Below are 12883 nucleotides of genomic sequence, written 5' to 3'. Positions count from 1 at the left end.
AAATTCATGTCTACCCAGTAACTAAATTTTTCGTTACTGTTCATTATATACTCGGAATCAACATGAATGTTCCTTTAAGGAAAGCATTGTTCGTTTTTGCTTTGCCTTTGACATTGGTACAGGTAAAAGTATATATTTAAATTAGGGATAAAAAAATTCTGAAATTAAAGTTTCGAATTGTTCAATAAAATAAACTCGTATCTTCTTTGGAAGTGGCTTGTCGTTTATTTATGACTTAGGATCTTTGAGGGATGATCTTTTTTTAGTGTGGATCATCTCCTGAGTTTAACAACTTAAATCTATTGGATGTTTTTAGCTCGTATTCTTACTATTGTCTTTGAAAAATGTGAGGTAATACAATTTGTCTAATAAAAGTACGTATACTAAGCTGTCTTAGTCTAAGAGTAGTTATCTTATTCTAATTTACAAGTTTGTCTTAGGTATAGTTTAACTTTTAAGAGCATCATAATTATTTCGGAAAGAATCGTTTTCATGAGAACGAATCATCGCACGTGTCAGGTAACTCATCCACGAGGCCATTTTGAATAAAAATATCTAAGGTCGTGAATTTTAACAATTCGGTTGTTTAAAAATAATTTTTGAAGTATCATATTGACCATTTTGTAAATCTAATACGAATCGAGAATTAAAAAAAAAATTATTCATAATCGTACATATAATCACATTTATTTCCCAAAAAATCTGAATTTTAATTCTTAAAATTGCAGCCTGTTTGTCTTAATAAATTTACGGAATCCATTCGACCTCATTGGTTTCAATTTTTCCAGAATCCCTGACAACCTCACCCCTACGTCCATTTCCTTCAGGCTTAGGTTTCTCTTCAGTTCCAGCAAGCTTGTGGTACACTTTGCTTCCGGTATGCGCAACCCACTCTACGCCATCTCCAATTTTCTCACCAGCCTTTCTCACAACATTACCAAAATTCTCAGCAGTAAAGGTACCAGGATTGATATTGATATCCAAACTATTATTTCCAACTGGGCATCCAGTTTGTGGTATGATACTCAGATCATACGGATCAATTCCATAGTTACTCATTTTCTGACGTAGTCTTTCAGTAGTTCCCGCATCCAAATCACGTTGTCTTGAAAGTATAGTAGCGCTCTGTCGGTGCGCGAATGCCAACTTTTGGCACGAAAAGACAGCAGCATAGTGGGTATAATCCGTTTCAAAGACCACGTGGGATGCGCTACCAGCGACACCTGCGAAAACAATATTCCGTATGGAAACCGTATTCAAAAATGCTGCGGATTCTCGACCGTCGGTAATCTTAGAAATCTGCACTCTGCACTCACTCAAAGGAAAGCGTACTTGCATCCGTCCTGGTGTACTAGGCTCCGGGACGCTCAATTCCCCAGTGTAGTGGTATTCATGCTTCAATGGCGTAAGACCTGTTCAAACGATTACAGACAATTCATTCCACTTGAGTAACATTTATCCTCGTTGACGAGCCTTTATGAGCCCTAATAGGACCCATATATTCTTCTTATCCATAGAGAACAGGCCCGATTAGAATTCTCTTAAATATAGGATCTAAATCCGTCATCCAAAGTCCAATAACTCGATATATACGTAATTAATCATTAATTTTCATACATCCAGTATCTAATCGGCATATTCTCTATATTACGTGGAGCTGATCAATTTTACAGGTTCGTCTACCTATAACAGGATGATCGGAATCCTGTGTTATCACGTATTCCCCAGGCTCCTCTCCACGTGTATAATTATAGGTAATGCACTTGCTGGCCGTTGATGTCTTTTGGATAACGTACCAAACACCCAAAAACTAAAATTCGAGCAAGAAGTTTTTTTTAGTAAATACAATATTATTTATTATATTATATAACCTTTCTTACTTTGTTCATTTGAAATCCCTGCATCGGTTCCACCACAGGACACGCTCCTAAATGATAACTGTGTCCTTTGACCAGGATCAAACATCCTGTCAATATTACGCATAGTCCCACTGTCTTCATCTAAAGATAATACAGATAATATAAATAAATAAAATTCAACAACACATCGATGTACACGGCTAGTCGCTTTTTTTCATAGTATTTCAATGACTCGATTACAAACATCGTTTCTCGCTACTACCAGTATTGCCTTTTTGTCAAGTACACTTGGTATCACATGTATCCCTCTTTCTTATTACCTTGAGCACAAAGATCATGAAGCAAAGACCTTTAATTAAAGTGGTGAATCACAGACCAGCAAGATCCCCACTTTTACGACTTGTCAAGAAACGCGTGAAGGTCCAAGGTAGTACACGTTAAGAGGTCAACACTTCTAACAGAGCATATAAGTACTGAATAAAAGAATAAAACAGAGTGATAAAAAGCATATGTCTCAGAGATAAGAAATTATGTGCAGATGAACTAACAATAACGAAGTCAATACGATGACATAAGATAAATATGAATATTATACAAAATTATACGATATATAATAAAAAATAATTCTTCGTTATAAGCTGAACAACTCCAGTCACTAGTTTCCATGTTTATGATATGAGGAAATAAATAAAATAGATATTGAAGTATGACAATAAAATAGTCGTTTGTGGAATTTATGATTTTTTTAAAAATCAAATGCGCAAATAGGATTTCTTAGAAATTGCGTAACATGTCAGCTATTAAAGTCATTTGCAATTATTAAAATGAAGATATCGACTGATCGTATATAAAATAGTATCTGCGCGGTGATGTACTTGAAACGAATTTTTATGCGTGTATTGCTGCACGTTTATTATAAATGCTTGAGTTTAAGAATGTCGACAAGTGGACAAACTTGATTATCGCGAGGCTTCGTTAAACTTGGTTAAAATTATATTAACGTTTACACGCGATTTGGACTGCATTGACATTCCTTTGTATAAATATAATAAGTTCTTAGTAATCAGCTTAAAATTTGTGTATAACATAATATAACGTATAGTAGTTATCGATAGACCTTTATTATGCCTCCTTAAATAATAAGCAAATGTTTGACCAGATGAACATCTTGGCAACTTTCAAAGTTTATTACCAAAAGTAATGGAGTTCATGTACCACTAGGTTTATCTATAAACGTTTCGAAACCAAGCAGTACAACTGCACTAATTACCTAAGAATTTCTCTAAACTGTCAATGAAAAAAGAAAACCAAGTATCGGAGACTTACTGCAAATATGCCGTTAGGTTGTATCACGTTGCTGTATACTTCAACTGTAAACAGTTGATACGTTGGAGAAAGACTTTATACTGGTCCCCCACCCTAAGTCCAATTACAGGTCACATACACAATGATATGTATTAAGCTGTGTCGTATTAATCTTGGTAGTGCCGAATAAGCTCAACCTAGATCTTTGTTCCTACATAAAAATTCATGTTTCAAAAAAATTAGATATTTTTGAGTATCCTCTTGCATCAGGCGAAATTTTGCTTATCAAATTGTATTAAGATAAAATTTTGTTTATACAGAAGACAATTTTTCTCGTTAGAATACATCCTGAAATATTTAGACAGGACCTATTGCCCCAAAATCATACGCTCCTGATAACCCCACTGCCAATAAACACAGCATATCATCGAACGCTATGGTTTCACGTTAGTATGACGTGTCATGTCGGTCATGTCTCATCTTTCATCTTGTATGACGCATTCATATAAGTATGAAACTCTTACAGAGATTCCTAGAAATTGTTATGCAGTCTATCCAATTCTTTGTTTGTCCCGCCACAACGCATCTTTTAGATAAGAATATAGTTTCTTTCGTTCATTTCAGTATACAGCGCAGCGGCGTAGTACAGAAAACACTGTACGAGAAACTATCAAATTAAAATATTCTTTACCAAATAGTATTTTCTGATATATCGGACCTACGATTACCAATGGACCCTAAATATGGTAATATATTCTGTGTATAGAAATTGATATATTATACCAAATCAGGAACATCCAGGTCAAAGTACAGAATAAATAAATGCATTGTACTAAGAATCGAAGGCAATTTGTCTCATCAAATCTATGCATCTGAGAGAGCAGTCTGAGAAAAAAGAATGAAAATAAAATAGGTAACCGTATACACGCAAAACAATTACGAATGTCGTACAATTTTAATTTTATTTATGTGTGATGATTCGTGAACACAAGAAGAGAGAATTGAAAAAGTAGAAGAAATAAATCACAAGTCCGAATTCCTAAAAATTTTGTCATCAGTAGAAAAGCCTATGACTTATAAGCGAGAAAAGGAAAATATTCTAAAAGCATTGATATCTTACGAAAAAATTATATCTAGTGCAGTGTGTGTCCCCTAATACGTATTTATGTACAGTATTAGTTTGCAGTGCTTGTATCAAACGTGATGAGTGTTTCGTTCAACAAAAATATATGTTACATTGTTATAAATGTCGCTCAACGAAATAACGTGATACTCGCGCTGCAAGAAATTATAGAAATATTAAATCTTGACATATGTGTTGGTTAATGTAAAATAACGTGAGACGCATTGCGGCTCATTCCTGTCAAACTTTAATTTTTCTTTCTTGACAAAAGCAACCAAAGGTGTAATTATTCAAATAATTATTCCCGCCACGGTATTGATGTAATTCGTAAATCGAAATAGCAAAATAATTCACAATACAAATCTCGAAGAATGAGCAATGAAACAAAGTGGCCAAACTACTTAAATTTTCTTTTACATTTAAAAAATGGATACATGTAATATGATTTATATTTGTACGCATGCGCACTGATATTAACAACACAAAACTGGCTCATTGAAATCATAAGTGCACCATGAAACCAGATTCCTGTGTACAGAGTCAATGTTGTTCGAAAGAAATGAAGAAATCTGTGTTCAGAGTGCTCAGAGCACAATCAAGTGAGTAACCTATGAATAAAAAGTGGAACATAATATGAAATTTATACTGCTGTAAAAACAAGAAGCGAGAATTTCTCTAAAATTTGTTGACCGATAAATACTAATCAAGGTTTAGTGCATTTAAACCTCAATACATATAAGAGTTCTATCCTCAATATTATTGTATGGAAATTTAGGAGCCGTGATAACAGCATGTCTTAGGCGATCGAACAATACTTTTTACAGTGCAGTCACGTTTCTCTGAAAGTAGTCGTTTGCTAAATGAACACGTAATTAGAATCCTTAGAAACAACATCGAATCGAAAAAAACAAAGAAACACATTTCGTGTTCTACAATAATAATAATAATAGTAAGAAAAGTGCAAAAAATCATTAAAGTAATACGATCATAAAATATCGCGATAAAAAATACTTAAAGAAAAGAGCGTCTTATGATTGCCTAGAGTTGAGAGCACGGAGAAGGCTCTAGAAGGAAATTTCGCCAGGTCAGCGAATTTCTATGGACGATTACTCGTTGTAAATGTGTCTTATGAAAATATTCTTATTCGTTCATCAGTACGTGTCCTCTGGTGGCAACTTCTTCACGTCCAAGTCTTCGAAGTAAGGATGCTGCAGCGCAGCCTGAGCGGATATTCTGTGCTGCGGGTTGTAAATGAGCATTGATTGCAGAAGGTCCAGGCCCAGTACGTCAAGGGTCTTGGCCTGGGTCGCCAGATTATTAGACCTCCAATCGGGAAAGGTCGCTTTGTAGTCAGATAGTTGTGTCACGCCTGGCCATATTTCCTCAGTAGGCGTTCGCAGGACGCTGCATATAGTATTTAGGAAGTGATACCAAGAAACTCATTCCATGGTTGAATTAAGAGTTGTGTCTGTGATGACTTACCGGAATATTCTGAAGAGCTGATCTATCTCGCTATCTCCTTGAAATAATGGCTTTTTTGTTGACATTTCAGCAAAAATACATCCAATGCTCCATATGTCAATGGCACAGGTGTACCTACTAGCTCCAAGAAGGATCTCTGGTGCTCTGTACCACAAAGTGACAACTTCATGTGTATAGACTCGAACAGGAATACCAAATGCACGACCAAGACCAAAGTCAGCAACTTTGATCAAGCCATGCTTGTTAATTAGTAAATTTTGAGGTTTCAAGTCACGGTGCAACACTCTGCGCGAGTGACAGAATAAAATAGCACGAGTAATCTATTAAGAAAAATATTGGTTAAACAAGAGATATTTATTACTACACAATTTATAAACTTCTTTTTTAAACTCTTAGGACAAACCTGATATAAATAACTCTTAACTACACTAGGATCCATGAGCTTGCCTGAACCCAGGCTGTCCATGTATTTTTTTAGATCCATTGTAAGGAATTCAAAAATAAGGTATAGTCTGGGTTCCTCCATAAGAACATCTACAAGACTGACAATATTTGGATGACGTAATTCCTTTAATAATGAGATTTCTCGGATTGCAGTTGATGGCACTCCCTCGTCATCACTTTCTAGCCTGATTTTCTTCATGGCTACTATCTGTCCAGTTTTCTTATGCTTTCCTTTATATACAACTCCATATGTACCTTTAACATTAAAGGACAATATAACCATGAAACAACCTATTTACGATGTACATATTATACATGTTATATCAAACTCATTATAATTAATTTCAATGTTTGAATATTGCTTTCAATACGTTTTCTAAACAGCAAAACAAACATAATTTAAATATAGGAATATTAAATAAGGGCATCAATTACTAAATATTTATTACAAGTATGTTTTATATAAAATTAATTTAATGAAAATGGAATATAGGTATATAAGTACAAGAGGAAAAAAATATCTCGACTTATTCGGTATAAATAAATAACAACCAGAATGGAGCCGCCTAAAAGGACAATGTCCTGTTCGTGATGCCACGCTTTCAAAATTCTTCGTATTTACTAGAAAATGTCCACGTGATTTAAAATTTACTGAGATCAACAACAAAATACGTAGTCAGTTATTTTCCGCATAAGGCGATTATGGCAGGCTAATCCTTTCCAGGTAAAAGAATAACGAACACGCCAAATTGCAAGAGAAATTCACTAAAAGCGTTACCTTCGCCGATTTTTTCGATCTTTACGAAGTTCTCCATGATGGCTGCTAAATAAATTGTCAACGATCTTCAGATGACACTTTAGCGGCAAGGAATTGTGTTTTGGTCACGTAATATCGATACTTTCACATATGTTTTACGACTTTTCTCCGTCCGTTAAGAATATGTAACGTCCAAATTCAAATGTCAGTACGCCATATTGGTAAACATGTTTCAATGGCGAAGAATTACCCTCTGTTACATGCCTATTTGACGAGCGTCAGCCAATCAGAAGCCACTAACATAGGATAGTAAGTATGTATGCGATATGTGTATATATCAATGCATGACAAATGTATACCATGTGAACATGCGAATATCCGGATTTAAATGCAAAAAAGTGTTAAGTGTGAAACGAAAAGACGAGAACATTTCAGGAAGTTATTTATTGCGCAATAATTACAGTATGCCTGTTTATATCCGAATTATTTTTAATAATCTTATATTGGATGATATTATAATTATACAAATATATAAATCATCTTTTTGTGCATAGTCTGCCGAATATTCTATTACAGAATTAAGAAAAAAAAATCATTTTAATGCTCTGATGAAGCCATTCAGAGCAAGAACATAATCGGTTTGCTTGGTTTTCTCAAACTATCGTGTTGGCATGACTGTTTATTTTAAATGTAACTGATTCTGTATATAGTAACAGATGCCTGGATTGCGGGCAGGTGGTTTGGCTTGATCGAGTTCGTGTGGTTTGTTTCTTCAACTCCATCCATATGTTTAATAAGTTAACTAGATTTATTAATTGTTGATATTTCTTATTGCATTCGATGTACATGCATGGACTTAGTCGCAAATAATAAGTTTTGTTATATCAGTGATTCATATTTTCCATTTTACATATAACATCGGACTTATTGAATAATTAATAATTAATTGAGTCACTACTTACGTAATGTAATAAACGTCAGGTACTCATCACTTTGGTGAAAAGTAAACTTTCAGTTTTATAAATATGGAATGTCAGTTTTTGGATTTCCACTTGGGGTGGGGAGTAAAACAAGTAGATTGGTCTATAAATAATTAAAAAAAGGAAGTCTGTATATTCAAATAAAAATGTTCACTTTATTATTACTGAGAAGGTAAAATATATTTGCAAACTGTGACATCATTTATTCATTACGAAACACTCATTTTATTACGTTATACAGACTTGTTTGTACAATTGTCGTATCGACGTATACTACAAAATTGTAGCGATATCTCTGTGTGTATTTTCAGGATGAATAAAATCAAATATAGTTTGTAGGTCTGCTTATTAGCAAAAGTTCAAAGAAACTAAACTAATGTAAAGAATAAAGCTTCGCGTTCAGGTAATTAATTTGATCATTCAATTAAAGAGTTACTTAAAAAGGTAATGCCGAGTTAATATTAAGCAAACTGTACTTTTTGGATCCTTGTTACAGGTTTTCCTTTTAATTCTACTGTGGAAGAATATTAATTATCGTAGCAAGATTGGGAGTGTCACTTTAACTCCTGACGACGTATTTACTCGATCGTATAACAGTCTCCACTTATTTTATTTGTCCTTTATTTGAGGATTAAATTTGCCACGGCAACGATCGGAAGATTTTCTTTTATACAAAAGTTCTCTAGCAATTCAATACGCAGTTGATATATTTTAGTTGTCTTATCGTGGAAATTGATATCCACCTGTAGCGTAACCAAGTCCAACGCCACGTTGCGTATGTGTAGTGGCACGCGCAACTTCATACTGTTGTTCCATATTATTAAACATTTCTTCCTGCTTCTTCAAGATGTCCGGTTTTGCACCAGCTGGTGGAGCTGTGGGTAAATCGCCCTTTATGCCCATCAGCCTCTTAAATTTTGCTGTCACTTTACCATCCTGGTCATGAGTGAAGGTAGTGCCAACCCAAGTATTAGCCGTAGAAGCTGCGGTAGTTGTTTTTTTACCCTCATCAGATTTGGACTGGAGATTTGAAATAGGTTACGAACACGTTACATAGATTAAGATAATTTTAGCATATTACCTTATTTGCCCAGAGAAGTTTCCTCTTCTGTATCTGCTCAGCATATTTACCCTGTGTAGCTGTAGCCAGTGGATTATAGTAATTCGGTTCGCCTTGAACATTGGGAGTAACTGGATCACCCTCCGGAGCTTTCAGTTCAATACCCAATTTTTCTAGTTGTGCTAATTTATTCCTGCCCTTTTCTTCTCTATAGCTCATTGTTCTGAAAGGAAGTGGTGCACGATCTCTGGATCTTGATCTGGATCTCGTGCGATCCTTTTCCTTGTGATAACTCGAGCGTTCATCACGATGACGATCTTTAGTTCTATCATCGCGTACATATCTACGGTCCCTGTCTCTATCCCTACGTCTATCCCTTTCGTTTCTATCTCTATCACGATCCCTCCTGTCCTCTCGATGATGATGATCTTTGTCCGTCTTATCCCGGTCCTCGGTCTTGTCTTCACGGCAACTTCCTGAAGATGTCCGGTCGCTACGTCGTCTCTCGTCATCTCGTGACTTTCTCTCTTCGTCTCGCGGTTTCCTCGTGTCTTTACTATCTCTGTGATCAGGGTCTCGCTGCCTCCTCTCCTCGTTAGAAGATCTCCGTGATTTATCAGTGGAGTATTTAGCGCGGTCCGACCTTCTGTGATCATCCCGTGAACTCGTGGATGAATGATTCTCGTTATCCGTTCGCCTGTAAAATGATTACGTTCTGCAGGGGTATACCACACAGATTCGTATTATTAATTGGCTCGTTTAAATAATGGAACTAATTAGATAATTATATCGATATATGATATAGTACTGAATTTAATAAATCTTGTGAATACTTTTATCAAATTATATACCATATTGATATGAAACAAATAATAGTTTTTACGAGCGTCGATGAATACAAACCAGCCTACCTCTGGTCTGCAGGAGAGGAATATGTCCGTGAAGACTCTGTTCTGGAACTACTGGTCGGGATTCGTCCGGATGCTGGACTGTTAGTACGTTCGCTACCGGACTCCGGAGAAGAGTTGTTGTTATTGCTTTCCTAAAGAAATAAAAAAGGAAGGTTCTAGTGCAATCCTCCTCTTACTTTGTTTCATAGAGAAAATTTAGTTGATAAACTTTTGACTTTTCTGTCTCAAATAAAAAGAAAATGAATAAAAACAAAAGAGGATAATTTTTCTAATTAAATATTACATTCCCTACAGAGAGATGCGCACTCAATATTGTTAGAAGGTTTTCCGATTGATAAATCGGAAAATAATTAATTATTATTTTATAATCGTTAGTGAAAGATGATAATTGCTGGGACGTACCGCGTACTTGGGAGTATACGCTATTATAAAATATTTTACATTACTATCGATAATTTAAGCCTGAAATACATTTTATTCACTGACTAATTAGAAACTGTTAATTTATTAATGAATTGGCAAATTTGCCGCTGCAATTGGCTAATTTTTTTGCTACTGACAAATAATAAATATATATTTAGTATGTCCTGTTTCTTATCTGCTTGGAGCAATTAGTAATGACCTCTTCCTAATGGTTTATTTCTCGTATTGTTTTTCGTTTGGTTTTTTTTTTTTTATTAGCGTTACCTTCTGCCGGCTTCCTCTACTCACCTTTGTCTTCGGAATAGGACTTGGGGGTAGACTTGAAAGACCCTCGCACAGCATAGACCTTGCCGAGGTGCGTAGATATTGTATCATGTATTACCAACAGAGCTACGTGTTAATATTTTCTCACGAAATGGCACTAATCCCATTTACTTATTATTTAATTTTTATAATATCTCAATGCTAGCCTGATTTATCTCAGCTGGTCAAAAATGTTTTGAAGTCACGTCATGTACATATAGATTTAAAGTGAAAAACAAAATAATCTTTAAAAAATTAACAATATATCCATATGGGATATAATTGTTGCATATCTAAGACATTTGATATACACTGTAATTTTTAGCTTCTGCATGTAAATGTTGAATCAGAAACTCTATTTTATTTATAAGAGCAACTGAGTGATATATCCTGACGTGACCACATAAAACTTTTAATTACCAGCTTGGAGGCCCTGTCTTTACATACGGCATCCATGAGAAAACACCGTAGAATCGATTCAGTCTCTGTCTAATTGGATAGATCCCTAGCAATAAATGAAAATAAAAAAGAAATGGTTTGGGCCATGCATTATACCTGTACCTCACTCATGTCCATTTGAACTGGGTCATAATTAGCATCGCTGGCACGTCTGCTTGATATATCTCCTGTTTCTGGATACTGCATCTTAAGAAAGAAATGCATCTATTATTATACAAATGTCAAATATTCAAGTAGCCATACGTAAGATTACAAAGAAAAGAACATTGCATTTCTATTATATTTGCAGTAGTATATTACAATATGCAATTATCAATCTTCATGTTAGATGTATAACAACAAATATTTGTATAATGAAAAGGAAAAAAACCAATTTATTACTGAACTACTGCATTGTTTTGCAAGTAATACTATAAGTATTGTTTGACATTTTTTCACTTTTCCAAAATTAATACTCATTTCCTCATAAATGACGATTGTGTAACAATCAGTAGGTTTTATTACAGAATTTTTATTTATTGGAGTGTTGTAATTATTATGTATCGTCGCCACAACTATTTCAAATATGGACAATTTGTAAGATATCGCTCAAACGGCAGTGATAATAGATTTTACGTATCTGACATAAGAAATTCATAATCGTATGGTTTAAGATACAGTGAAAAAATTATTAAACCACTTCTTACAATAAGACGCGACAAACTATAAATTTTTTACTTGAAATATAGAAAGAAACTACTGAAATAGCCTATGAGTAAACATGTCTGACATTACGCTGAAAGTGAAGCTGTTGTTGCCAAGGAGTTTTGAAACTGGGCAACCATAGTATAACTTAGGAAAAAACCTACGTAGAATAAAAAAATATATGTATCTTTCGTAACTCACCTTCGAATCGTTGGAATTGTTGCTGTTCTCCCCGTCGCTCCCATAATTTGCTAGAGAGTCCATAATGCTGTACAGATGAGACGCGAAAAATGGAAGTCTTTAGCGTTTCGACCAGTTTCGACTAATGCAGGGGACGTCAACTCCCTTGATAGGAAAACGGCACTGACTGCAGCGCCTCTAGTTTAGAAACGTATAATAAAACTAGAAATCCAATATGGTTGACAGCGTCAGTAACTACGTTTAGACGACGGTCTTAAACCGGTTTAGTTAATACCATGTTAATACCACTGAACTCTAACCATACTGGAACGCATACACACCTCAGTGAAGTTAGCCGGGCAATTTTAAGTTTTTAACTTTTTATCATACCAAATCGATTGGTGGTCGTTTGGTGGTCATTGGTGGCCTAATAAAAACATTTGGTGGTCAGTCATTCTTTTATAATCAAATAATCAAATTTTGACCGTGAAGTTAGCCGAAATTTTTTTTTTTTAAACGAATTAAGTTTTTTAGGTGCTCAATCGATGCGTAATCGTTTGGTGGTAACGAATATCATAATTAAAATGTTTGGTGGTCGTTAGTTTTCGTAAAAAATTAAAGAAACGATTGCAGTGTCCAGCTTGACTGGATATGGGTGTAGGAACACACATTTACGGTCGATAAAACAGATATTTCTGAACAGATTCTCCCTTCGAAAGAAATAATCAATGTAAGAACGCTTGCCGATGATTGGTAGTCTAATTAAAACATTTGGTGGTCACCAATTAATGCACGAGATATGAAGAGTCATACCTCCGCTGCACGGCGAGCACCAAAGGCTGTGATTGGCTAAGAAATGGATATAGGGGTATCGTGTCGAAACACATTTTACGTGATAAAACTTATAATTCTA

General features: G+C 34.9%; 3 protein-coding genes across 10 annotated transcripts; all 3 read right to left on the bottom strand.

Moving 5' to 3' along the window:
- Positions 1-202: 202 nt before the first annotated feature.
- LOC107266790 (apolipoprotein D) lies at positions 203-3323 on the bottom strand. Of its 2 annotated transcripts, none has more exons than XM_015737653.2 (5): positions 3186-3323; positions 1881-2000; positions 1684-1810; positions 1317-1412; positions 203-1223 (listed from the first exon to the last, which is right to left on the bottom strand). In XM_015737653.2, exons 2-5 carry the CDS (start codon positions 1998-2000, stop codon positions 748-750), a joined length of 819 nt encoding a protein of 272 aa, XP_015593139.1. In that variant the 5' UTR covers positions 3186-3323; the 3' UTR covers positions 203-747. The 2 variants fall into 2 exon arrangements, with proteins under 2 accessions (XP_015593139.1, XP_015593138.1); XM_015737652.2 differs by lacking the exon at positions 3186-3323 and adding an exon at positions 2180-2331.
- Positions 3324-4107: 784 nt separating this feature from the next.
- LOC107266789 (cyclin-dependent kinase 1) lies at positions 4108-7524 on the bottom strand. Its single transcript, XM_015737651.2, has 4 exons — positions 6992-7524; positions 6173-6468; positions 5770-6089; positions 4108-5691 (listed from the first exon to the last, which is right to left on the bottom strand). Exons 1-4 carry the CDS (start codon positions 7026-7028, stop codon positions 5439-5441), a joined length of 906 nt encoding a protein of 301 aa, XP_015593137.1. The 5' UTR covers positions 7029-7524; the 3' UTR covers positions 4108-5438.
- Positions 7525-8083: 559 nt separating this feature from the next.
- On the bottom strand, positions 8084-12143 carry LOC107266788 (arginine/serine-rich coiled-coil protein 2). 7 transcript variants are annotated; one of them, XM_015737648.2, is made up of 6 exons: positions 11992-12064; positions 11209-11292; positions 10633-10690; positions 9922-10052; positions 9032-9707; positions 8084-8970 (listed from the first exon to the last, which is right to left on the bottom strand). In XM_015737648.2, exons 3-6 carry the CDS (start codon positions 10684-10686, stop codon positions 8671-8673), a joined length of 1161 nt encoding a protein of 386 aa, XP_015593134.1. In that variant the 5' UTR covers positions 10687-10690; positions 11209-11292; positions 11992-12064; the 3' UTR covers positions 8084-8670. The 7 variants fall into 7 exon arrangements, with proteins under 7 accessions (XP_015593134.1, XP_015593131.1, XP_015593132.1 ...); XM_015737645.2 differs by lacking the exon at positions 10633-10690 and having other exon boundaries at positions 11203-11292; positions 11992-12143; XM_015737646.2 differs by lacking the exon at positions 10633-10690 and having other exon boundaries at positions 11992-12143.
- Positions 12144-12883: the final 740 nt, after the last annotated feature.

This window comes from Cephus cinctus, unplaced genomic scaffold, assembly GCF_000341935.2.
Source record: "Cephus cinctus unplaced genomic scaffold, Ccin1 Ccin1_scaffold0330, whole genome shotgun sequence".
Lineage (NCBI taxonomy): Eukaryota > Metazoa > Arthropoda > Insecta > Hymenoptera > Cephidae > Cephus > Cephus cinctus.
Note: the sequence above shows the minus strand (reverse complement) of the source record. Positions and strands in the feature narration are given on the sequence as shown.

Excerpts from the sequence above, each read along its gene's own strand:
- LOC107266788 (XM_015737645.2), bottom strand. The coding sequence starts at position 12,054 with ATGGACTCTCTAGCAAATTATGGGAGCGACGGGGAGAACAGCAACAAT. Across the intron at positions 11,293-11,991 it reads ACAATTCCAACGATTCGAAG|ATGCAGTATCCAGAAACAGG; the intron begins GTGAGTTACGAA and ends TTCTTTCTTAAG. Across the intron at positions 9,708-9,921 it reads TCCTCTCCTGCAGACCAGAG|GCGAACGGATAACGAGAATC; the intron begins GTAGGCTGGTTT and ends ATCATTTTACAG.
- LOC107266789 (XM_015737651.2), bottom strand. The coding sequence starts at position 7,028 with ATGGAGAACTTCGTAAAGATCGAAAAAATCGGCGAAG. Across the intron at positions 6,090-6,172 it reads TTAAGAGTTATTTATATCAG|ATTACTCGTGCTATTTTATT; the intron begins GTTTGTCCTAAG and ends TTTTCTTAATAG. Across the intron at positions 5,692-5,769 it reads CAGCTCTTCAGAATATTCCG|CGTCCTGCGAACGCCTACTG; the intron begins GTAAGTCATCAC and ends TACTATATGCAG.
- LOC107266790 (XM_015737652.2), bottom strand. Across the intron at positions 1,811-1,880 it reads AGGGATTTCAAATGAACAAA|TTTTTGGGTGTTTGGTACGT; the intron begins GTAAGAAAGGTT and ends CTCGAATTTTAG. Across the intron at positions 1,413-1,683 it reads TTCCGATCATCCTGTTATAG|GTCTTACGCCATTGAAGCAT; the intron begins GTAGACGAACCT and ends TCGTTTGAACAG.